The sequence below is a fragment of the Psittacula echo genome (genome assembly GCF_963264785.1).
Source record: "Psittacula echo genome assembly, chromosome: Z".
NCBI lineage: Eukaryota > Metazoa > Chordata > Aves > Psittaciformes > Psittacidae > Psittacula > Psittacula echo.
This window is the reverse complement of record NC_137742.1, coordinates 106,571,426-106,594,228: the sequence shown is the minus strand read 5'-3', so window position 1 is coordinate 106,594,228 and position 22,803 is coordinate 106,571,426. Positions and strand designations below refer to the sequence as shown.

The following is a 22,803-nucleotide window of genomic DNA, read 5'->3' as shown; positions in this document are numbered from 1 at the left end:
ATTAAATTCATTCATGGTAACGTAGCAAATATTATCATCTAGCTGTTTCTATTACTTGCAATTTTCCCCAATACATTCCACTGTTGGTGTGAATACCCATGTATTTTAGATGAAACATAATAATTCTCTATATAGTACTTTGTCTGTGGAAAGAATTCAAACCCCACTGAATATAGCTGACTAATAATGAATTTGTTAATTAGTCAGGATGCATTTTATAACCTTGCTGACACAAGGTTGCACAGCATTTTAGAAATTTAAGTTTTCAATTTGCTGCATGTTGTCAGCTCTTGGGCAAGTCTGAGATTATGTGCACTCGCAGGGGACTCCACTGAGGAGAGCCAAATGCTTCCAAATCATCTGTAGTGCTGAGCAGAAATGTAACATGTAAAGTGCTTCTCTCTCCAACTCTTACGTGGATCTATGAATTGTACTTACTTCGAGACCTTTTTCTTGTAAAATTCCAGTTACATGCCAAAATACTGTAGTGTGCAGGAAGTTGGTGTGGCAGTTAAAGGGGGAAGGAACCCTGAGATCTCAGATCACTCACGTCAGCTGGACTGTCCTTACGACACCAGAGACAAAAAGAAACCATCAGGAACAGACACTTATAGAATCATAGAATAGTTAGGGTTGGAAAGGACCTAGTTCCAGCCCCCCTGCCATGGGCAGGGACACCTCACACTAAACCATGCCACCCAAGGCCTCATCCAACCTGGCCTTGAACACCGCCAAGGATGGAGCATTCACAATGTCCCTGGGCAACCCATTCCACTGCCTCACCACCCTCTCAGTAAAGAATTTCTTCCTTATATCCAATCTAAACTTCCCCTGTTTAAATTTTAACCTGTTACCCCTTGTCCTGTCACTACAGTCCCTGATGAATAGTCCATCCCCAGCATCCTTGTAGGCCCCCTTCAGATACTGGAAGGCTGCTATGAGGTCTCGATGCATCCTTCTCTTCTCCAGGCTGAACAGCCCCAACTTTCTCAGCCTATCTTCATACGGGAGGTGCTCCACTCCCCTGATCATCCTTGTGGCCCTCCTCTGGACTTGTTCCAACAGTTCCAGGTCCTTTTTATGCTGAGGACACCAGAACTGCACACAATACTCCAAGTGAGGTCTCACGAGATCAGAGTAGAGGGGCAGGATCACCTCCTTCGACCTGCTGGTCGTGCTCCTCTTGATGCAGCCCAGGATACGCTTGGCTTTCTGGGCTGCAAGCGCACACTGGCAGCTCATGTTCATTTTCTCATCGACCAACACCTCCAAGTCCTTCTCTGCAGGGCTGCTCCGAATCTCTTCTTTGCCCAACCTGTAGCTGTGCCTGGGATTGCTCCGACCCAGATGAAGGACCTTGCACGTGGCATGGTTAAACTTCATAAGGTTGGCATCAGCCCACCTCACAAGCATGTCGAGGTCCCTCTGGATGGCATCCCTTCCCTCCGGCGTATCAACCGAACCACACAGCCTGGTGTCATTGGCAAACTTGCTGAGGGCACACTCAATCCCACTGTCCATGTCACTGACAAAGATGTTGAACAAGACCGGTCCCAACACCGATCCCTGAGGGACACCACTCGTTACTGGTCTCCAGCCGGACATCGAGCCATTGACCACAAATCTTTGCGTGCGACCATCCAGCCAGTTCTTTATCCACCAAGTGGTCCACCCATCAAATTGATGTCTCTCCAATTTAGAGACAAGGATGTCATGGGGGACAGTGTCGAATGCTTTGCACAAGTCCAGGTAGACGACATCAACTGGTCTGCCCCTGTCCATCAGTTTTGTAGCCCCATCATAGAAGGCCACGAAATTGGTCAGGCAGGATTTCCCCTTAGTGAAGCCATGCTGGCTGTCATCAACCACCTCCTTGTTTCTCATGTGCATGCCTTCCAGGAGAATCTGCTCCAAGATTTTGCCAGGCACAGAGGTGAGACTGGCTGGTCTGTAATTCCCTGGGTCATCCATTTTCCCATTCTTGAAAATGGGGGTTATATTTCCCTTCTTCTGTCATCGGGAACTTCACCTGACTGCCATGATTTTTCAAATATGATGGCCAGTGGCTTAGCAACTTCATTCACCAACTCCTTCAGGACCTGCGGATGGATTTCATCAGGTCCCATGGACTTGTGCACGTTCAGGTTCTTAAGATGATCTCGAACCAGATCCTCTTCTACAATGGGCCTAGGGTCTTTATTCTCACAGTCCCTGCGTCTGCCTTCCAAGACTTGGGTGGCGCAGTGAGAGCCTTTGCCAGTGAAGACTGAGGCAAAGAAGTCATTAAGAACCTCAGCCTTCTCCAAATCCAGGGTAGCCAGTTCTCCCGATAGCTTCCAGAGAGGGCTCACGTTGTCCCAGATCTGTCTTTTATTTGCAATATACCTATAGAATCCCTTTCTGTTATCTTTAACATCCCTAGCCAAGTTTAATTCTAACTGGGCCTTAGCTTTCCTAACCTGGCCCCTAGCTTCCCGTACCACATCCCTGTATTCTTCCCAGGCTGCCTGTCCTTGCTTCCACCTTTTATAGGCTTCTTTTTTCCTTCGAAGTTTCCTCAGCAGCTCCTTATCCATCCAACGAGGTCTCCTCGCCCTCCTGCTGCACTTCCTTCTAATTCAATAAGGAAAGTATTTTTGTTTGTATGAAATTGTTAAATAGCTGTCACTGACTTGTTTGTTTGTTCCATAATGAAAAGCAGGGTATTGCAATACTTAGTTCTCCTGTATATTTATTAACTTCTTTTCTAGATATATATACCCAGCAGAGCCCCCTACTGTTATAACTTCCCTCTGAAATATTAAAAGTGTCTCTGTTTTGCTATGTCTCAGTTAAGACAGAAAAAAGGAATCCAAAAGAAGCCTCAGGGTCCTGGTTGCATGGATTTGGTCTTGATTCAGGAAGGAAATCTGAATGTCCTTCCTACATAGAAGATGTTTATGCTTTTGGCAACAGTCATAGTTTATATAAAAAAAAACCTCTGATTTGTCTTTGTGTATAGCTGGAGACCTGTGCTGGCAATGGATTGGTATAGGCCAAAAACAACATGCAGAGACAAAGGGGAAACAAACCCCACTGAGACACAAATACTGAGAAGAAAAAGGCACAATCGGCCCATCCAGTAACTCTGTACTCACACAGATTCACAGCACACACACACGGGGGAGCCCGAGAGGCTCGTAAGAATAGAAGAGTATGTTCTCATGCCCTGTGTGGCAACTTGTCTCCAGGTAGAAACTCCCAGAGGAGGAAGAATAGAAAAAAATCAGTATCTCTTCCTGTCACAGGAAAGATGTTGCAAATTATAAGAGGTTTGATTCTTTACTCATCATACAATATTGGTAATAAGGATGAGGAGTGCTGACATGACAAACTGGGAATCTGAAGGATACTTTCTGGGGCATAAATGTATCTTACCTCTCAGAGATTGAGGCTTTCTAAGACAGCAGAAGTCTAGTGCTTTTCCCATTGCTCTGGTCCTAGTAGGGTAGTGGTATGGTGGCAGCACTCCGAGAACACTGACTGCAGTCTTCAAGAAGAAAATTTGTGTATGAGACTGCAGTAAGGATGGTTTTACAGTTGAGGCATTGGGCATGGAATCATGAAATCTAGATCAAAGAAGATTGCATATCTGTGTATCTTACATTTATCTGTAAGATATAAAGTTGATACTTACATATGTTCATTGTAACTTACAGCATCTAGATACCCAGAGCTCAGAGTATATTTGTGTGGCAACATGATAATCAGACTTCATTGGTGTTCCCCTAATACCAATGTTCAGGATTCAAACCACTTCTAATTATGTTTTGAGCATGTGTACTTTATGAGTTTATTTTTGCTTGCCTACAATTCATATATCCATTCCAGCATTGCTTCCATTTTGTGATAGTGTGGATGAAGCAAGAATTGCACTTAAAGTCTAACTGCAGTATGTTCCACTGGCGGAAATCTTAGTTGTAGAATAGCTTATTAAGCATCAATTCTCTTTTGCTTTATGCAAATAATTTAGAATTAAAATGGTGAGGTTATTTTACTTTCTTTACTTTTTACCCTGGCAAAAATATAAAGCTATCTGGAGCAATTACCTCTATCAGCATTTGTTTTATCACCTGAAATCAAAATCCTTTGTGTTGCAGTAATACAAAAGCTTCCACTGCAGTCAGCTGTGACATGTACAGCTTCCAGCAGAAAACAGGTAGAAAAAACATTTACCAAACAGCAGATCCTCTGGTCATCTAAATCTCACAACAATTTTACATTAAATCAATTCCTTTAAGAAGAGTACAGAACAACAACAAAGAAACAGCAGAGCTGGTCTATTACCAAAACAGATTTTTTAATGTCTTTTAATTAACTTGCATATATTAGTGAATGATAAATATTTATATGGAAGACTTGTGAAATCAAGTACAGTGAGAAGTACAATGAGAAGTACAGTATTTTGTACAAATATGGTGTCCTGGGTTCAGCAGTAGCAGTCAGTTTTGTCCTTCTCAGTAGCTGGTGCAGTGCTGTGGTTTTGAGTTTCAGCCTGGGAACAACGCTGATAACACCAATGTTTTTAGTTGTTGCTAAGTAATGTTTAGTCTGACCAAGGACTTTTCGAGTCTCATGCTCTGCCAGGGAGGAGGGGAAGCCAGGAGGAAGCAGAGACTGGATACCTGACCCAAACTAGCCAAAGAGGTATTCCATACCACAGCACGTCATGCCCAGGATGTAGAACTGGGAGCAGTTACCTAGAAGGGCTAGTTCACTGCTTGGGTTGGGCTGCGTATTGATAGGCAGGTGGTGAGCAGTTGTATTTTCTTCCCTTGTTATTTCCCGTCTCATTATTGTTATTGGTGGTAGCAGTAGTGGTTTTGTGTTATACCTTTGTACTGGACTGTTCTTATCTCAACCCATGGGAGTTCCATTCTTTCGATTCTCCTCTCCATCCCTCCGGGAGCGGGAGGAGGAAGTGGGGGGAATGAGCGAGCAGCTACATGGTACTGAATTACTGACCGGACTTAAACCACGACAGTTCATCTTTGCGCCCAACGTGGGGCATGAAGCCTTGAGATAATGACAGATCTGACCAGAGTGTGTCTAATCGTATTTGTGATAAGCATTCATTGTTTCGGTTTAACAGTCACTCATCACAATGCTGATTTATTGGCTCTCAATGTTGTTGCTCTTGATCTCAGAGTTTCAGCATGTCGTACCTTACTTACAGCCAGTATTTGCTGTTTTAGTGTTTATCGGCTGGGGGGGTTGGGTTAAGGTTCTTGTTTCATTGTACTTTATGGCAATGACTTGTAATACAATAGACTCATTGATCATGAAACTGATCTGGCTTGCGTTCCCAGTGTGGTTACCACCTCTACACTTTGGGAGGTATATAATGGAAGTGTTTAGCAATTATATATCTTTTTTCTCCTTCTCCAGTGGTCAGCCTAGGAGGGAGACATTCCCACACACCCTAGTGACAAGTACAGCAGCTATTCAAACTCCGACTGCAACAGATAACGCAGCTACTCCAACTCCAAGCACAGCAGCTGCACCAACCCCAGTGACAAATACAGCAGCTACTCAAACTCCAACCGCAGCAGACAGTGCAGCTACTCCAGCTTCCCACACAGCAGCTACACCAGCCCCAGTGACAAGTACAGCAGCATCATTTGAGAGTTCTGAAGGTTTTGAATGGCCTTTGGGTACCCTTGAGACCTGACTGCTGATTGTGATGGGGATCACGATGTTGGCACATATACAGAGCGTGTTTTACCCATGACCGTTTCGTCTGATCTCGAAAGTTAAGCGGAGTCATGTTTGGGTCTTGTCTAGGATTAGACGATGATATAGGAGGACCACCAAGAGATTTTCCCCGAGGCTGGACAGTCATGAGTGGCAGGGTGTGTGGGACAGTACTGGCAAGTATCTAGTCCACTGGGCCCCTCCAGTGCTTTGGAAGCATCAGAGATGGAAGGCAGCTGTACGGAGTCCCCAGCAACAAGTTGCAGAAACTGCTGAAGGGAAGGGTGAATTATTTTGAGCCTGGTGGGCCCATGACACCTCAGGCCATCAGGGCAGAGATGCAACATACAGACGGACTCATGATTGAGGGGTGGACTTAGCAATGGACACTATTGCCCAGGTTATTCACAAGTGTGAAACGTTGCTGCAATTAAGCAAGCCAAGTGGTTAAAGCTTCTCTGGTATGGAGGACGATGGCTGAAGTACAAATACGTGGAGGCCTGGCAGATTGACTACATCACACTCTCTCCTGCTCTGAGAGACTGTTACAAGAGATGGAGCCTGACGTCATGGACCGGATGGACTCAGCAGCTTTATAGGAATTGGTCTATGCACTAAGGAATGATCTCTCTCTCTCTGTGGATGTATATATACGTGTATATATATATATATATATATATATATATATAAAAAAGAGTGATGGTATATTGAAAATGTGGGATCTGAGCATGACGTGATTGGTATGGTATAAGGGATAGATACTGTCCTGGGTTCAGCAGTAGCAGTCATTTTTGTCCTTCTTAGTAGCTGGTGCAGTGCTGTGTTTCTGACTTTCAGCCTGGGAACAGCGCTGTTAACACCGATGGTTTTAGTTGTTGCTAAGTAATGTTTAGTCTGACCAAGGACTTTCTGAGTCTCATGCTCTGCCAGGGAGGAGGGGAAGCCAGGAGGAAGCAGAGACAAGACACCTGACCCAAACTAACCAAAGAGGTATTCCATAACACAGCATGTCATGCCCAGGATGTAGAACTGGAAGCAGTTACCTAGAAGGGCTAGTTCACTGCTTGGGTCGGGCTGGGTATCGGTTGGCAGGTGGTGAGCGGTTGTATTCTCTTCCCTTGTTATTTCTCTTATCATTACTGTTATTGATGGTAGCAGCAGTGGTTTGTGTTATACCTTTGTACTGGACTGTTCTTATTGCAACCCATGGGAGTTCCATTCTTTCGATTCTCCTCTCCATCCCTCTGGGAGCAGGGGGAGAAAGGTGGGGGGAATGAGCTAACAGCTACATGGTTCTGAATTACTGACTGGACTTAAACCACAACATATGGATCATAAACTTCTTCATTTAGGGGTTGTCTTAGTGGAGCTCTGTCCATGATAAGGTATGCCCCTCTCTGCTGAGATGCTTTGAGATGGTTTCTCCATCTTTAGGGTGACTAATAAAGGGTGGGAAGATTTTCTCCTAAGCAGGTAGGAAAAGCAAAGCCCTAAACTGATCAGAAATGATTAAGACCCTTGCATTTCCTCAGTTTGTATGTGAAAAATAGCATAGTCCAGCATCCTGTTATTCTATTTTATTCAGGAGTTCTCATTGAAGACCTGACCTTGATAATTATGGATGCAAGTTATCAACAGAAGATGGCGAATGACTTGGAGAGATCGTACTTGGAGCCAGAACTACAACCTCCCACTTCAAATGGTAAATGTGAGAAACCTACTCTGAGGAGATGGTGGTTAGAGTGAAAGAGATTTGGTTTTAAAATTTAGAAAAGGAAAATCTTATCCTAAGGTTGTTGCCTGTGGACTTTGTCATGAGAAGGTTAACAGTAAAGATTACTAAGAGGAACCACATTTCAAATTATTAAGGTGAGGATGCGCCTCTTCACTGTTGTTAATTTTGTGGTATCACATGACTTCCCTGTGTTGTCTCCTAAATGTTCAGAATAGATGTGTATTTGTTAAACTGTGTGGCCTTTCAGAAAATGTTTCAGTTTTTACAGTCTGTTTTTAAGGTATGCAAAGCAATGATTTCACTTTGAAATGTGTAATTAAAACATATTGCTTATCTAGAGCATGTATGGTCTTTTATGAATCTGAAACTCCATTTTCAAATTTCACAGGACCTGTAATAACTTAGCCTCAACAATTAAGCTGAAAAAATAAGCAGTAGTGGGACTCTAGAGAAGCTTACTTGGCAACTACAATAGCATCAGTTCTCCAATCTGCAGAGCAGGTCAACAGCCACAGGAAGGTAAGACCACAGGGCCTTTAGCTGCAAGGAGAAACTCTGTAAGACACTATGACTACTGCTTGTGCTTTTGTGCCTGAAGGAATAACTTTTTAATTAGCCTGTCAGGGAGAAGTTATTTGGGCTGTCCTGACAGATGAATAAACTGTCTAGATTCCTCACCACCAAGAACTGGCTAAATACATCAAAGTAACTCAGCAGTGAGCTAGTAAACGGTTTAACATTTCAATAGCAGTAAAAGTCAGCTTTTAAAAAGTTTCCTCCAAGCTGCTTTTGGTTAATTTCCCTGAAGGAAAAGTTTAGACAAAAGCCTTATTAAAACTGCCTCTCCTCATGTTGTTTTTTTTTTTTTTTTTTTTTTTTTTCTCAGTATGTTGGTGCAGTAAACTTAGTTCAAGACTAAGCTACGAACATCAAACAAAGCTCACAAGCCAGCCTCACAGATGCACTCATTCATTGCTATCCGTGTGGAAGCATTACAGTGAAAGTATTACAATTGATATTAGCTGGCAGCTGTACTCCAGGCTATTTAAACAGTGATCTTCAAAAATAATTTTCTCCTGAGACTTTGCTGCATTTTTCTCTTGCAGACATTTTGTCGTACGCAAAATACCAACAAAATCACCCAGTGATTTTCGTCATTTTCCTCTTAAGTCAGAGTTAAATGATTCAGACACAAACAGTTTGCAGGAATACAAAACTCGAAGTTTCAGTCCCAGAGCTGTATCTGGAGGGAACGTTCGTGGAATGGTTTGCGTTGGAAGGGACCTGAAAGATCACCTGATGTTCTTCTCACTCCCGCTCACCTATGAATCCGGACCTGAAGCGCTGTCTGTCCCTCGCTGCTATTCTCCTTCACAAGTGCACTTTACGACGCCCATACTCTCACCTTCCCCGCCACCCGCCCCCAGCGGGCTACCTCAGCCCCGGGGCGGGCAGCTCCCGGAGTCGTTGCACCGCCCCGCCCTCCGCGCGCGCCGCCAATCCGGCGGCGGAACCGGCCCCTCGGCGGGGCGGGGGGAGCGCGAGAGCGCGCCCCGCCCCTGCCGTGCGGGCGCCGCGGTGGGCGGGGTTGTCCTGCGCCGGGGAGCAGCGCCTTTGTGGAGGGGCTGTGTGGGGGCGGGCGGAGCCCGACGAGGTTCTGCCGGCTGCGGTCGGCGCCGCGCCCCCGCGCTCTCGCCCGGCGCTCTGGCGGCAGCGGCAGAGCCAGCGGCGGCAGCAGCAGCAGCAGCAGCAGCAGCAGCAGCAGCGAGCATGTCCTCGAGCAGGGCCAAGAAAGTGAAGATGGCCACCAAGTCTTGCCCAGAGTGCGACCAGCAGGTGAGGCGGCCGCCGGGCCGGCTCCCCGCTCGGGCCGGGGGGATTAGTGACCACGGGGTTCAGAGGGCGACCCTTCGAGCGGGGATGGCGCTGCCCCTCACAGCCCCCTGCTTCTGAGGCAGGACGAGGGAATTCCCCCGCCAGCCTGTGGTCGGGGCTGGATGTCCCAGGCCGGCAGGCAGCCATGTGGCGGTGGGCTCGCCTGCCGCTTCAGGGGGGACAGGTGTCACCGCGGCTGACGGGAGGGATGTGAGCCAGTTGAGGCCCGCGTCCCTCGGCTGTGGTCGGTGAGGGCGGCGGCGCCGAGCGGAACTCGGGCCGCTTGCAGCCGGCTTCCCGCTCCCGGGGCGCCGGGCCGGGCCGCACCCCGCGCCAGCGCATCCCGCTGGGCGTCCTGCTTCCTCCTTGCCGTGTGACACCCTCCGCCGCGAACTAGGCTTCTGTAATACCGGGGCGAGGAGCTGTCGGCCGAGCCGCTTGCTTCTGAGGTGGAGGGAGCACACTAAACTGCCTCTGTGCCTCTGTGAAGCAACGTTTGTATGAGGTAAATAATTGTTGCCTTTGCAGTCTCTGCCTGGAATGTGGGTAAAACACCGTGTTCCTCTTGCAGGGTAGCGTGATAGTATTATGCTGAAGGATTTCTGTGTGATGTGCAGAATTGTTTATGTGCTAGTATTGTTTAGAAACAATATGAAAATATAATGAACTTGGTAATTTGTGCAGTGCATTTTGCCTTTTGAATGAATAATGAGCCTAAGGCTACCTGGGAGAGCCTTTAGTTTTCTCATGGAGTAGCTCAGAAACAGCAAAATTTAGACCTTTGCTGCCATTTCTGTTGTGCAAATGTAGACGTGATCTGTGTTTGTGCCTTACTGTGGTTTTGTTATGGGTACAGAATACAGCTACTTACACTTAAAGTTAACAGCAGCTGATTTTCACAGTTACAATATCAGGAGCTGTCTTCATCTGTGCTCTTTGCTCTTGAGGATGTTGCTGTTAAAACCAGGCCGTGTGATGAGAACAGCAGCACACCACTGCAGGAGGCTGCCAGGAGCTTCTGCGTGTGACCCTGGAGAACAGAGTACTGTTGTTGGACTCTAGAGCTGAGCTGCTGCACACTTGTTGCAGCCATACTTAAAAAAATAAAAGGCTGCTGCTTTCTTTTTTTTTTTTTTGTTCTACTTACGAGGGCTAAAAAAAGTCATTTGTTCTGACTTGCATGGATTTTATAGCGTTTCTGCTCATTCTGAAGCAGTTTGGAATGTTAAGCTGTGTGGGGCCATCCTTTTCTGTTTTAAGCAATAGATGAACCCTTGCAAATGCTCATGTGTTGAGCGTATCACTGAAATACTATTCCTGAGAAAAAAGTAGTGTGCCAAGTTCTGCTTGTTCAGTTGGTGAAAAAAAGAAATTAAAATGAGCAAAGAGTTGAATATGTGAGGGGTGCTGGGGTTTTTTGAGAGTAACTGTGGTGAATGTCAAACCACCACCAGTAGGAAGAGCAAGGAAGCAAGCACGCTCTTACAGGGCTCTTTAAAGTAATGCTGAGCCTTTCACATTGTTTTGTGCTTTAAAACTGAAATACATGGTATACATATGTCGATTTAGGACAAGAGATAATGGCGTCAAGCTGCATCAGGTGATGTTTAGACTGGAAATCAGAGACAATTTCTTCCCCTAAGGGCACTCAGGCTTTGGAACAGGCTGCCCAAGGCAGTGGTGGAGTCACCATCCCTGGAAGTGTTTACAAACTGTGTAGATGAGGCCCTTTGTGACATGGTTTAGTGGTGGCCTTGGCAGTGCTGGGGAGTGGTTGGACTTGATGATCTTAAAGGTCTTTTCCAACCGACTTGATTCTACGATTCTAAGGTAGATTTTCTGTTAGCAATGCTTCCATGGCTAACATAGTATTAATGTTCATTGCATGTGTCCTGCCCTGGCACAAGCATTGCTTGTAGGACCTTGCTGTCCAGTCCCAAAAGTTTGAGGGAAGACAAGAAACTAAACCCACAGTACTAGTCATGTGTGGGAAGGCTTCTGTGTGACTCTTAAGTGGTTGTTAGCATTTCTTTAATTCTTCCATAAACAAGAGCTATGCATTTATTTCTGATTTCTTTGCTTGAAGTGGCATGCTTGGAAATATTTAGACAACTACAAATATTGGAGTGTAATATTGAGTAACACTACTTAGACTTGTAATTTAGATCATATGTAGTTGCCATTTAGGCTTTTTTTTATTAATAAAGGGTTTTGATATTTTCACAGTCAAAGCACAGTCCCTTTAACTGGGGAGCATGAAGTACTTGCAGTCAGAAGAAATAATTATCACTTCTTAATTTAGGTTCAGGTAAATTTTCTTGTACAAGAAACTAATTTTCTTTTGTTTACAAAAATGTTAAACACAGTAAACCAGTGTTTGTAGGGCTATGTTGCACTGTCAGTGTAGGTCTTTGAAGAATAACTGGTACATTTCAGTGAATAAGCCCCTTCCCACTTAATCTCACACCCCCAAACACACACACACCACCTATGTGCTGAACCTGTAACACGAGAACAGTCTTGTTCTGTTATGTACAGTTAAGTTCATTGAGAAATACTGGGTCTGTGCCAACCCCTTTGAGTTATTTTCACCAAATTATTTTAGGCTGACTCTGGAAACATAATTATTGGAGAGACTCTGGTGTTCGAAGCTGAGTTTAAATGGAGACTCCTCTGTCACCTTAAAGATACTATCTCTCTGCTAGATAGTGTTTTCTAGTACTCTTAAACTGACATATGAATAAGGAGATAAGCATGCACACAGTCAGCTAAATTCTGAGCTTTAAGGTTCAAAAAGCCTTGATTAATTTTTTTTATTATTATGTCATTGTCTCTGTAAAGGAAATTAAAACGTCTCTAGTCAGAGAAAACCTGTATCAAAATCTTACCTGTAAGCTGTTTGTAGGGTGAAGTACAAGAGTTAAGATGTGCTACAGAAAGCAAAATAACTTGTTTATTCTGAGTAGCAGTTAAGTTCCCCTTTACAAAGATACTAACTTGGCAGGTCTTTTCCTAGCCAGTAGATCACTGGATCTTGTTTCTTGTATGTGTCCAGTAAAACTGAGCAGGTAAACATGGTTCTGTACTCTTTGTTTCCATGGACACTGGCAAACTTGCAGAGACCTGTCTTAAAGAATTACTTTTCAGAAATTATCTCCTGTTTTTTTTCACCCTACTGTTGTGCTTCAACATACGTTGACTTTAATGTGTGATGTTAATCTTTTCCAGACCTTTGTTTAAACTTGCTTTGTATTTTCAGTCTTAAACCTAATCCAAGCAATATTGTGTATTCGTTACTACTTTAAAAGATCTCAGCTTTAAGTGAAGCTAATGAAGTTTGTAATTTATCAGCATCCCTTTTTTTGATTGCTCAGAGTAAGGTTTTTGTCATTTTTCATGTAAGTGTGACATTTCCAGCTCTTCTCAAGTTGTCTGAATGCTGAGGGCACTTCACTGCTCCTGACAGCTTTGCTGAGGAGGAGAAGCACTGGAGTCTCAAACTTTTCAGTCTGCATTCAGCTTTGACTAGCTGTGATAGGTTGAGTTTTGCATTAAGTAGGCCCTTGTGTAACCACACAGTCTGTCTGCAGGCTGCTGTGGAGTATGGTACAAATGCATTTGGTTTGCTTCGGCTCTCTTGTACCTTGTGTTTGAAGCTGCTCCTGCTCTGTAGAGGGGTTGCTTTCAAATGCTTCTCAAAGTGAATGGATTCAGAATGTACTGACACTTTTAACTCACACTTTTTCTTTAATTGTTTTTTAGAAGTAAATGAAGGAAGCAAACCTTGGAATGTCTAACTGATTTGACTGGGGATATTTGAGAGTTCTAAGAGAAATTTTATTTCTGCTCTAATTCAGCCTTGCTTTATTGCTCTCTACTTTCCTTCACCTTCTTCCTGACAGTCTGGGGAGGAGGGTTTGTAATATAAACCAGTCACAAACTGATTTTCAAGCTTGATTTCTAGCAACTGCATAAAGAAAAGGCTTGATAGGTGATTCACAGCAGAACTTGTTTTTACTATGCTTAGATACAATTATATAATAGTACAGGCCATAGTTTGCAGAACAGACTGAATTTGAAGAGGTATCTCCAAGGACAAAATGCAAGTTACTAGGGTTTTTTTTTTGTTCATTGTACAGGAATTTTGTCAGAATTTGAAATGATCTGAAATATTTGTCTTTTATTCTCCCAGGTTCCTGTTGCATGTAAATCATGTCCCTGTGGCTACATATTTATTAGTCGAAAACTGTTGCATGCTAAACGTGCTGAGAGATCACCACCCATCACAGGTAATACAGAGGTGGGAAGAAGGGGGGGGCAACAGTTCTTTCTTCTTACTTGTAGGCCAAAGATAGAGTATTTTGCTTTTCTGTGTAAATTGTTGTCAGTTCGCTTCCTCTTGAATGTGTGCATGGTTAATTTGAATATGTTAATTTTTCTTGATTCTTAATTTTGAGGAGGGAAAAAAGCTGGTGTTTTCAGTCTTACTTGCTTCATACTTGTGATGTTGGCATTTATTCTGTGTCTAGTCCAGCTACACACATTGGTCCCTGTGCGAAATAACTCTGTAGGTTTAAATTTTAAACTAACAATAGTTTGTGTGCCTTTAACATAGCAGAATAGAGCAAACTATTCCAACTCACCAACACGTAGAGAAAAAGGAATATTCGGCTGATGGGGGAAAGAGCGTCAAAAACTGATAACAACTATGGAGACAATAAATAAGACTAAGGATGCCAGCCTTCAAGAGTGGTGGTGTGTGTAGTGAGGCTGGAACAGGATAGAAGGAAGGACGTACCAACTGCTAACTCGGCACTAGGACCTTGCAAGCGTGCGCAAGCACTGATGTCATTCAGTAAACGCAGTGAGGAAGACTATTGGCAACCACCAACGACCCCCACTCAGCAAGGAAGCACATGCTTAGTTAGGATGCAAATATTATAATTAGTTCCTGGAAATCTCATGAATACAGAAACAGTTTCCTGGAAAATCTGTGAATATGAATGAGTATGCTAAATATATAGCTGATGCCAGCAAGTAACAGGTGCGCTCACCTTTGCAAAGCTATTCGTGTGTGTGCCCAGCTCTGCAATAAAGAATGCCTGCTTTCTAAAACTCCAAATTGAGTCTTAGAGAGTTTCTCCGACCAACTTTTACAGTAACAACTCCTTACAGAAAGCTTTCTGTTAATCCTGTTTTGAAGCTTAAAGTCTAGAGGTGCCAGAGGGATCAGATTTCACAGTACATATGGATTGAAGACGAGTTTTATGAAAATAATAATTGGTCATATGTTCAATCCAAAACCATGTGCATCTGCTTCTCTCTGCATGGATTAAAGTAAAAAATAGTGTGGTTTTTCTGTCTAACTTACATGTCTTTTGTTATAGATGGGCACAGTAAGAAGTTGGTTGAATGTGCATTCTGACATGGTTAACAGTCTCCTTGTGTTCATTTTTATCACTTCCTCCAGTACTAGTAGGAATCAGTTAGAGCAAGCACCTCTCAGGGAAGAGGAAAAAAAAACCAAAACCCAACAACCAAAAGTATCTCATCTATAATGTCTGCTTTTTAAAATTACCTACCAGGCCTACAAAATTGAAGCTAAGTGTTTGGTATTTTACATTATGATTTTGAAGGATGCTTGTAGTTTGACAGCACATAGGAATTACATACCGTTATGTCAGATAACTGAGCTTTCAAGGTGGAAGGAGGAGGTTAAGCAATGCCTGTGGTAGTTTGGAAGTATTGATCAGTTTTCTTCCCCACCCTCCCCTCCCCAGTTGTTGATAAAGTAGTTACCAAATGAAGCTGAAGGCTTCATCTGGTGAATCAGAACTCGAGGGGGATCTTATCAATGTATATAAATACCTGAAGAAAGGGTACTTAGAGGACAGAGCCAGGCTATTTTCAGAGGTGCCAAGTGACAGGATAAGAGGCGATGTTTACAAAAATGCAGGCTGTTCCCTCTGAGTATCAGGAAACACTTTTTTTACTGTGAGGGTGACAAGCACTGGCACAGGTTGTCCAGAGACATTTTGGAGTCCTTGGAGATATTCAGATGCCATCTGGATGTGGTCGTGGGCAGCTTGCTCTTGGTGGCCTTGCTTGAACAGGAGCATTGGAGAGGTTGATCTCCAGAGATTCCTTGCTACCTCAGCCTTTTTGGGATAATGTGAAATACAGCTTTTTTATTGATGTTACTGACACGTTACCCTGCTGTCCAGTGTGTACTCTATGTCTACACAAGATTAATGGGATATCTGCAGCAAAAAGAAAACATTTCCCAGGAAGGTGTAATGGGCGACCATGTATATCTGTATTGTGCTCACAAGGTAACTGCAACTTCCTTTAGAAAACATTGTTCCAGTATTTTCAACAATATAGCTACTGCAAAATCATGCTGCAGCCTTGCAAATGTGCATCTAGTCTGTGTTAGTAGTGTGCTGTGGGGACTACTATTTTTGTACCCAAGCTCACTAATCTGTACCTAATTAACAGGTGAAACTCATGTAAATACTCCTTTTTTTTTTTTTTTTTTTTTGGACTCTGACAAGACACCTGTTCAGCATGAAGTGTTCTGATGCCTTGTGATAGGCTAGACCTGGTGGGACATGTGGACTATGTAATGTGGCATTTACTGACTGCAGCATGGACTCAGCATTTCGATTTGTGTGAGCAGCAGGGATGGTTTAATTGGTAGTGTCAAAAAAAGATTAAGTACTTTGATGTTTGCCTGCTGTTTGCCTATATGATAAACTTCTTTTTGGCTAGTGGAAACAGATGCAATGGGCTGTCTTGGTGTTTGTGATATGTACAGGTTTTTTTCATCTTACTATGGGAAACAACTTTTTGTGTGCTAGCAAGTGTCTTACTGCAAAATGCATTTGAAGTAATTAAAGGCTTGGCCTTTGCAATCAAGAAATGAAGTGTCATTGTGGATATGATACCTTAATTTGTGCATGGGGCAGAAATGTCTGTGCAGATGTAATTGTTCAGTAAAGTCATCTAACTGCTTTTGCTCAGAGAATTAAAGAAGAAAGGTGGTTGAGGAAAGGGCAACTGCTAAGAGTAAATTAATAAAAAAAGATGAAAACAACCCTAGATAATACCACATCATCTCTTTTCATTTGCACAGAAAACAAGAATGAGGCCAAAAGGAGAAGAACAGAGCGAGTTAAGCGAGAGAAGATAAACTCTGCAGTAAATAAAGACTTAGAAAACCGAAAAAGATCCAGGTCTAACAGCCATTCAGACCATAGCAGACGAGGAAGAGGAAGACCTAAGAGTGCCTCAGCCAAAAAACACGAAGAAGAAAGGGGTATGAGAACTGGAAAAATGTTAATTGTGTTTTCTTTTTATATAAGGACTTTTTTTATCAATAAATCTTTATACCATTCAAACCATTTAAGTAAGTAGACTAGGTCAGCCAATACTTGATATCTTAATATGAGGGAGGGGCTGTTTCACATCTGTAGAGAACTCTGGTTTTGTTTCAGTGTCTGATTGGAACTAACTGCAGAGAACTAGTTTGTATTTTTAGCCACTGTATCAAGTTTCAACATCTTTGAAAGCCACTGGACTGTAGTAGGGCTTAACAGCTTTTTTGGTTTCTTTTTTATTGTTTTTTTTTTTTTAAGTACTGCTGCCCTGTATCACAGGGACAAACAATATGATGATGTCTGTTGTCAGAGTGATTAGGGTGACTGGATTGCTCAAGAAGTTCCTTGAAAGCTTTTGGAGGACCAAAATAAAAATGGCATCTTGAGTCACTACTACTCTGTAGGACAAAATTCAGGTCAGAGAAGTTCCTACAGAGTAATGCTCTAGAGGAAAAATTGCCTCCTGACTTACTAAGGTTCCTTGGTGACCTGCTGGTTTTAGTCTTTATACACTAAAGAGATGGTTACATGCAATAGAATAATCTCAGAGCTCTTCAAGTATGTGACTATCACTTAGGATTCTTTTGGTTTTTTTGAAAGCCTGTTGACACTGCATTTGCTATATGTGGTTTTGAGGATATTCATTTTAGGCCTGAATAGTATATCCAAAAGTTAGCATGGACTTAAAAGGCTGGAAGGCAGACAGGAGGGGAATAAGACGACTTTATATAAATATTCAGATCTTGTTCTTAAAACTACTGAAATCTTCAAGCATACCTTGTGGCATTAACTCAGAATTGCTTTGTTTTTTCCTGTGACATCTTACTTGCTAACAAAAAATGAGTGTTAATCCATGTTGCAAAGTGAGTTCTTTTAAATTCTAACTTTTCAAAACTAATTTTGTTGTCTCTGCTCTTTAATGTAAATCTGTTCTTTCTTAAAGTTTCTTTTCTATAAAAAAAAAAAAGTACAAATTGGGATTTATTCTTGTTTCAGTGCTTTGGCTGTGGAAGGAGGAGATGGAATTTCATTTCTGTATGGTTTTTTGGATGACGATTGCTGTACCGTAATAGGAATATGCTTAACAATACCTAATCTCTTCAGTGTTGCATGTGGCTTATTGATGTATGCGGCTTCACAAAATACAGAGTTTCCCTATTTGCTACTGATCCAAGCTATACTTTAGCACCAATGGAATCATTTCTAGGCATTTAACTGTGGGTCAAGTTGACACATAGTTTTGGTTTGAAAATTTCTGCAAGCTGGTTGGGTTGTCATATAAAAATAAACAATCTTTCCTGTCCTCTGAAAAAGAGGAAAGCAGTCTAAGCAATCAGAAGATCCATTCTCTTAATGCATGTTTTGTAGTCTCCAAACCCCAAGAATTTGAAAACATGAGGGATATTTAAAGAATGTTTGTCTGTCCAAACCTAGGCTAAAAGATTTTAGCCTTTTGCTGCCTCCTTTGAAGTGTGGCAATATGCAAGTGTTCTGAGGTAGAAATATGGATGCAGTGAGATCTTTGCATGAGACCTCACTATGTCTTCTTTTCTTGGTGATTGGTATTGTGTTTGGGTTTTTTTAAGTTAAATTGCACTCAAGAAGATTGCTTTCACCTTTTTGTCCTGTCCTACCATCCCATTTACTTGATGTTGTGACTACTACTACTACTTCTACCTTGACCTCTTCTGCAGAGCTGGTACAGACTTGGGTTTGCACTCACCAGTACGGCACACCTTACTGTATAGAAATAAGTGGGCTTAGGATATTTTCTTACTTCTGACTTATTTCTGGGTGTGTCATACTCTAATGTGTGTAGACCACTGTGGTGATTATTGGGCAGATTGAGAAAAAAGAAAAAAAAAAAACAAAAAAGTTGATATATATGGCTGTCATGGCTATAAATTCAGTAGAGAACCCATAATTTTGTAAGTAATTATTATAAAATGAGTTGATGTTGACTCCTGCCTTTTCAAGTTGTTTCTAAAATTGACCTGACTACTGTATGTGGAGTAATCACTGGGAATTTTATATATTCTTCCTTTACCAAACCTGCTGCTTGATAGTGGTGTTTACATAAAAGCATATTAAGCAACTTTAATTCCTCTACTACAATTAAGGTGATTTTTTTGTGTGACTCATTTTATAGTGTTGAAAATTAGGTCTGGAGTGTGGGAAATTAGCTTAGTGTCTCGGGCTTCTGCAATGCCTGATGTATCTGTAGATGAAAAAACAGGAGAGCAGGGAATACCTGAATTATAGTAGCACGCAAGAGCAGATAATCTATCAATTTGAAGATCACCCAGTGAAGATTTCCTGCCTAAAGACACCCGTGACATCTGTAGCTTTGTTACTGTGCTTGTCATGCTCTTTTAATGCATAGCATACTTGTTCACAGTTAGGTCTGTGCCTTGGACTAACTATTCTTTTGTATCTTTTGTGAGTGGCTCACATTAGAGCAAACAGCTGCAGAATTCAACAGCAATTAAGAAGAATAGGAGAAGCAAAAGGGCTTTTAAAAATAAGCTATCTGTCCTGCAGATTTAGTAAGAAGGAATGGAGAGGGAGAAAAGAGGAAGCTGACATTGAGAGGATATGATTGAGTTCTGGGACCCGGAGAATCAGCCACGTGATGACCCTGGAAAATAGGAACTTCTCCCTGCAGGCTTGGCTTGTCAGAATTGTCACTTAATTTCTTTGTCAGAAATGATACAATCTATTTTGAAAATATCTTCATAATAATTTGATTGTGATTATGTTGTGGAGATGGTATAATTTTTGTTGTACTGTGTGGTACGGCGATGCCAACTAGTCTTGTTCCCAGGCTGCCTTGTTATCTACATAACAGCCTTGATTATATTAAAACAAACAAAAAACCTCTCAGATGTTAGAGGAAGTGGTATTGGTTGTTCTGAAAGAGAATACCATCAAGTGAGACTAAGTAGGAGTAGCCTGGAGTCTTACTAAAGCATACTTGATGCTTAACAAGGGGTGAATCTTTATAAAATTATGTACATTTCAGTATCTCGATAATACTTAAGCTGAATTGAAGTTTTCCAGTAATTTCTGACTGTGTTATTTGTACATTTTCTTGCCCAGTGTATGCATTCAGGGTAACTTACTGTCTTGGGTAGTGAATCTCAAAACTTTGGATTTTGAATTAATGCAAAATTTGTGATGGGGGGAGGGTCTATTTTTGATTTATACATAATCATATTTTAAGGGCTGTGGGTCTGATGGGTTGCAGGAAATCTGGGGATGTGAGACATGCTCCAGAAAGACAGATATTTTCACCTAAATAGCCTTTTAGTTGTATAGCAAAATTCTTAGTGTCACAAAAATAGTATTGTAATTGTGTAAGACAGTCTTTTCCTAATAATAGAAAAATTAGTCAAAACTACTTGTAGATAAGATTGAAGTGAAAAGTTTTAATAGTGTCTGTAGAAATCACAGTATCCTATGAGTAGCAAATGATAAAATGTCATGCAGGTGCAAGCTCTTCACTAGTTACTGATGAGAAGGAGGATTGTTTTAAGAATGTTTAAAGCTTGCAAACCTGTGTTTAATCCCTCATCCTGTTTGAAATCAAGATTTTAATTCTTCAAAGCTGAAATCTGTCAGAACAAGCCAGTACTGTGGGAGGACAGGGCGGAGGGGAAACCTGAGAAATCTTTTTTGCTAAGAATTCTACAATCTGTTAACAGTTTTTAACTTTGCTGAGTGCTGACATATTCAGGTGGTGGTTGGATTGTTTGGATTGGAAAAAATGGAGAAAGGGCAGGGGTTTAGATATGAAAAGGGAAAAGGCTAACGTGGAATAACCAGTGTGTGTAGTGTCTGTGGTCAGAACAGCTCCCAGTGTTGTTAATTTGTAAATAGGAGGAAGGAAATAGAGCAATGCAGACTGGGTGTATATATAGAAACTGAGTTACCTTACGCAACAGGGTAGGAATAGCAGAACTCAGTTTCTTAGCTTTCATTTCAAACTCAGTACACTAGAGAATATTGTGTTGTGTAGCAAGGGATCAGGAAGAAATCACTTAGATTCCAAATAACAAACATGCTTCAATTTGCCTAATTTTGCTAAGTAGGTGTCCTGTATTCACATTAAAAACTGATGCATCTTTTGTGTGGCCAGGCTCTCACTAAGCAATTTTACTTGCAGGGAAAGTTGCGCTTGAGTGTGATTTAAGTTGTCTAGAAATCTTTGAGTAGAGGTGTTTGTTGCTGTGCTGTGTTCTGATTTAATTCTTTTCCATATTAAATCAGAACACGGTGGTAAAGGATTTTTTCAGTTTCTCCCCCTTTAGTAGTTTAATACAAGCACTTGACTTCAGAGGTGAGGCAGTCTGTTGGAATGGTGTCTGTAGCTATAACACAAATGTGAAGCCAAATCTAAAAGTTTTGTTATGAATGTGAACCCATTGAGGGGATGACTGTGGGAGAAGGTGGAGATATGAGATGCTGGGATTCTGTGGGTTTGTCGTATGTTACTCTAACTTAGTGGACTTGAGCGCTGCAGTATGGAAAGTTCTTGATGGCTTGCTGCTGTGTGTCTGTAGCATTGAAACAAGCCACCATGACCAGAGGGAATGCAGAGGCTTTCAGTTGCTCACTGAGGTGTTGGCATTGTTCTGTATCTGGGATAATATTGAAAGTCTGCAGTATAGAAAATCCAGAAATGTTCATGGTGACAAATTTGGAACCTGACTTCTGCCATGTATCTGCTTGTTAATTTTGGACGCTGTAAATAAACCTTGGGTTTCTGGTACTTAGATGTAAAATATGGGGACAAATGTCATAAATAATGAGGATATAATAAAGTACCTTTGTTTTCTAGAATGGGAGGTGTTTATGTAAAGGAAAAAAAACAAAAACCAAAAAACCCCAAAACACACACCACCCCAAAAACCAAACAAATTAAAAAACCTAAACCAACAGAAAAGCCCAAACAAAACCCACAACCAAGAAAACTCAAAAAACCCCACCAAAAAACATGGAAGGAAACTGGGATACTTGTTTGTGTCAGGAATCAGTATAATGTTAACAACGCATTCTTTCTTCATTGTTAAAGAACAGAAATTCACTCATGCTTTTGGATGACTAATTCTGTGGCTGTTCTAGCACCTTTGTTCATTCCTTCCTCCTCTTTCTCAATCCCTCCATGCATAGGAGTTGGCTGTTAATTTATTTTCAATTCCAGTGCTCCATTCCACGTAATTTATTAAACTTTGTGTAACATGCATTAACTTAAATTGAAAAAGCTTCTAATAGTGACTTTTTTTTCTTCTACAGAGAAACAAGAAAAAGAAGTTGACATGTATGCTAACCTTTCAGATGAAAAGGCCTTTGTATTTTCAGTGGCCTTGGCGGAAATTAACAGAAAAATTATCAATCAAAGACTTATTCTGTAAGCACAATCTGATGCATTTATATGCAGAATTGCTAGTGTATTTCCAAGGTGTCATGGGCTCTCGGAAAGTGTTTTGTCTGTACTGACAAGGACCATGGTATTTCTTTTTAAAATTCTGCTGCTGTTCTTGGAAATATGTCTCTACAAGTCAGAAAAAAAGAGTTCACAAGATTGTGTTGTGAAAAATCATAAAGCAGATGTTTTACGCCTTGAAGACAAATGCCCAGAGAGACTGCACCCATTCCAGAGCACTTCTTTTAAATTTCCTGCCAGAAATGCAATATTTTAAATATTTCCAGAAATAAATGATTTTCCTTTAAAATTATATATTTCAGATTTTTCAGCTATATTGCAGTTTATGTATGTATAGTTCACATAACTTTTTAATAAATTGATACTCCAATATCTTATTGAACTGGCCATTAAGTACATGCGTGGTATTTAGTATGTGTTGGTTTTAATCCTCTTAGAAATCTTGTATTCTTCCTAGGTGTGACTTTAGATGTGCATTTTTTTAAAAGGTGTGATATAATTGATAGAAAACTAAAGTGGTTTCACTTTGGGGGATTATTCTGCTTGAGAACTTCAAACTGTTCATTAATTCTATCTAGAAAATGATTCCCTGTTACACAGAGTTGTTGTTTAAAAATTGCATAACTTTTGGGGTC

The 22,803-nt window shown here is 41.6% G+C and overlaps 1 protein-coding gene across 2 annotated transcripts; it reads left to right on the top strand.

The window, feature by feature from the left end:
- The first annotated feature begins 9,107 nt into the window (after nucleotides 1-9,107).
- On the top strand, nucleotides 9,108-22,538 carry LOC308232360 (UPF0547 protein C16orf87). Of its 2 annotated transcripts, none has more exons than XM_080638454.1 (4): nucleotides 9,108-9,304; nucleotides 13,536-13,632; nucleotides 16,479-16,661; nucleotides 22,018-22,538. In XM_080638454.1, exons 1-4 carry the CDS (start codon nucleotides 9,239-9,241, stop codon nucleotides 22,134-22,136), a joined length of 465 nt encoding a protein of 154 aa, XP_080494580.1. In that variant the 5' UTR covers nucleotides 9,108-9,238; the 3' UTR covers nucleotides 22,137-22,538. The 2 variants fall into 2 exon arrangements, with proteins under 2 accessions (XP_080494580.1, XP_080494581.1); XM_080638455.1 differs by lacking the exon at nucleotides 22,018-22,538 and adding an exon at nucleotides 17,719-17,854.
- Nucleotides 22,539-22,803: the final 265 nt, after the last annotated feature.

Coding starts and splice junctions, on each gene's coding strand:
- LOC308232360 (XM_080638454.1), top strand. CDS start 9,239: ATGTCCTCGAGCAGGGCCAAGAAAGTGAAGATGGCCACCAAGTCTTGC. Junction 13,633..16,478: donor GAGATCACCACCCATCACAG/GTAATACAGAGG, acceptor TCATTTGCACAG/AAAACAAGAATGAGGCCAAA. Junction 16,662..22,017: donor AAAACACGAAGAAGAAAGGG/GTATGAGAACTG, acceptor TTTCTTCTACAG/AGAAACAAGAAAAAGAAGTT.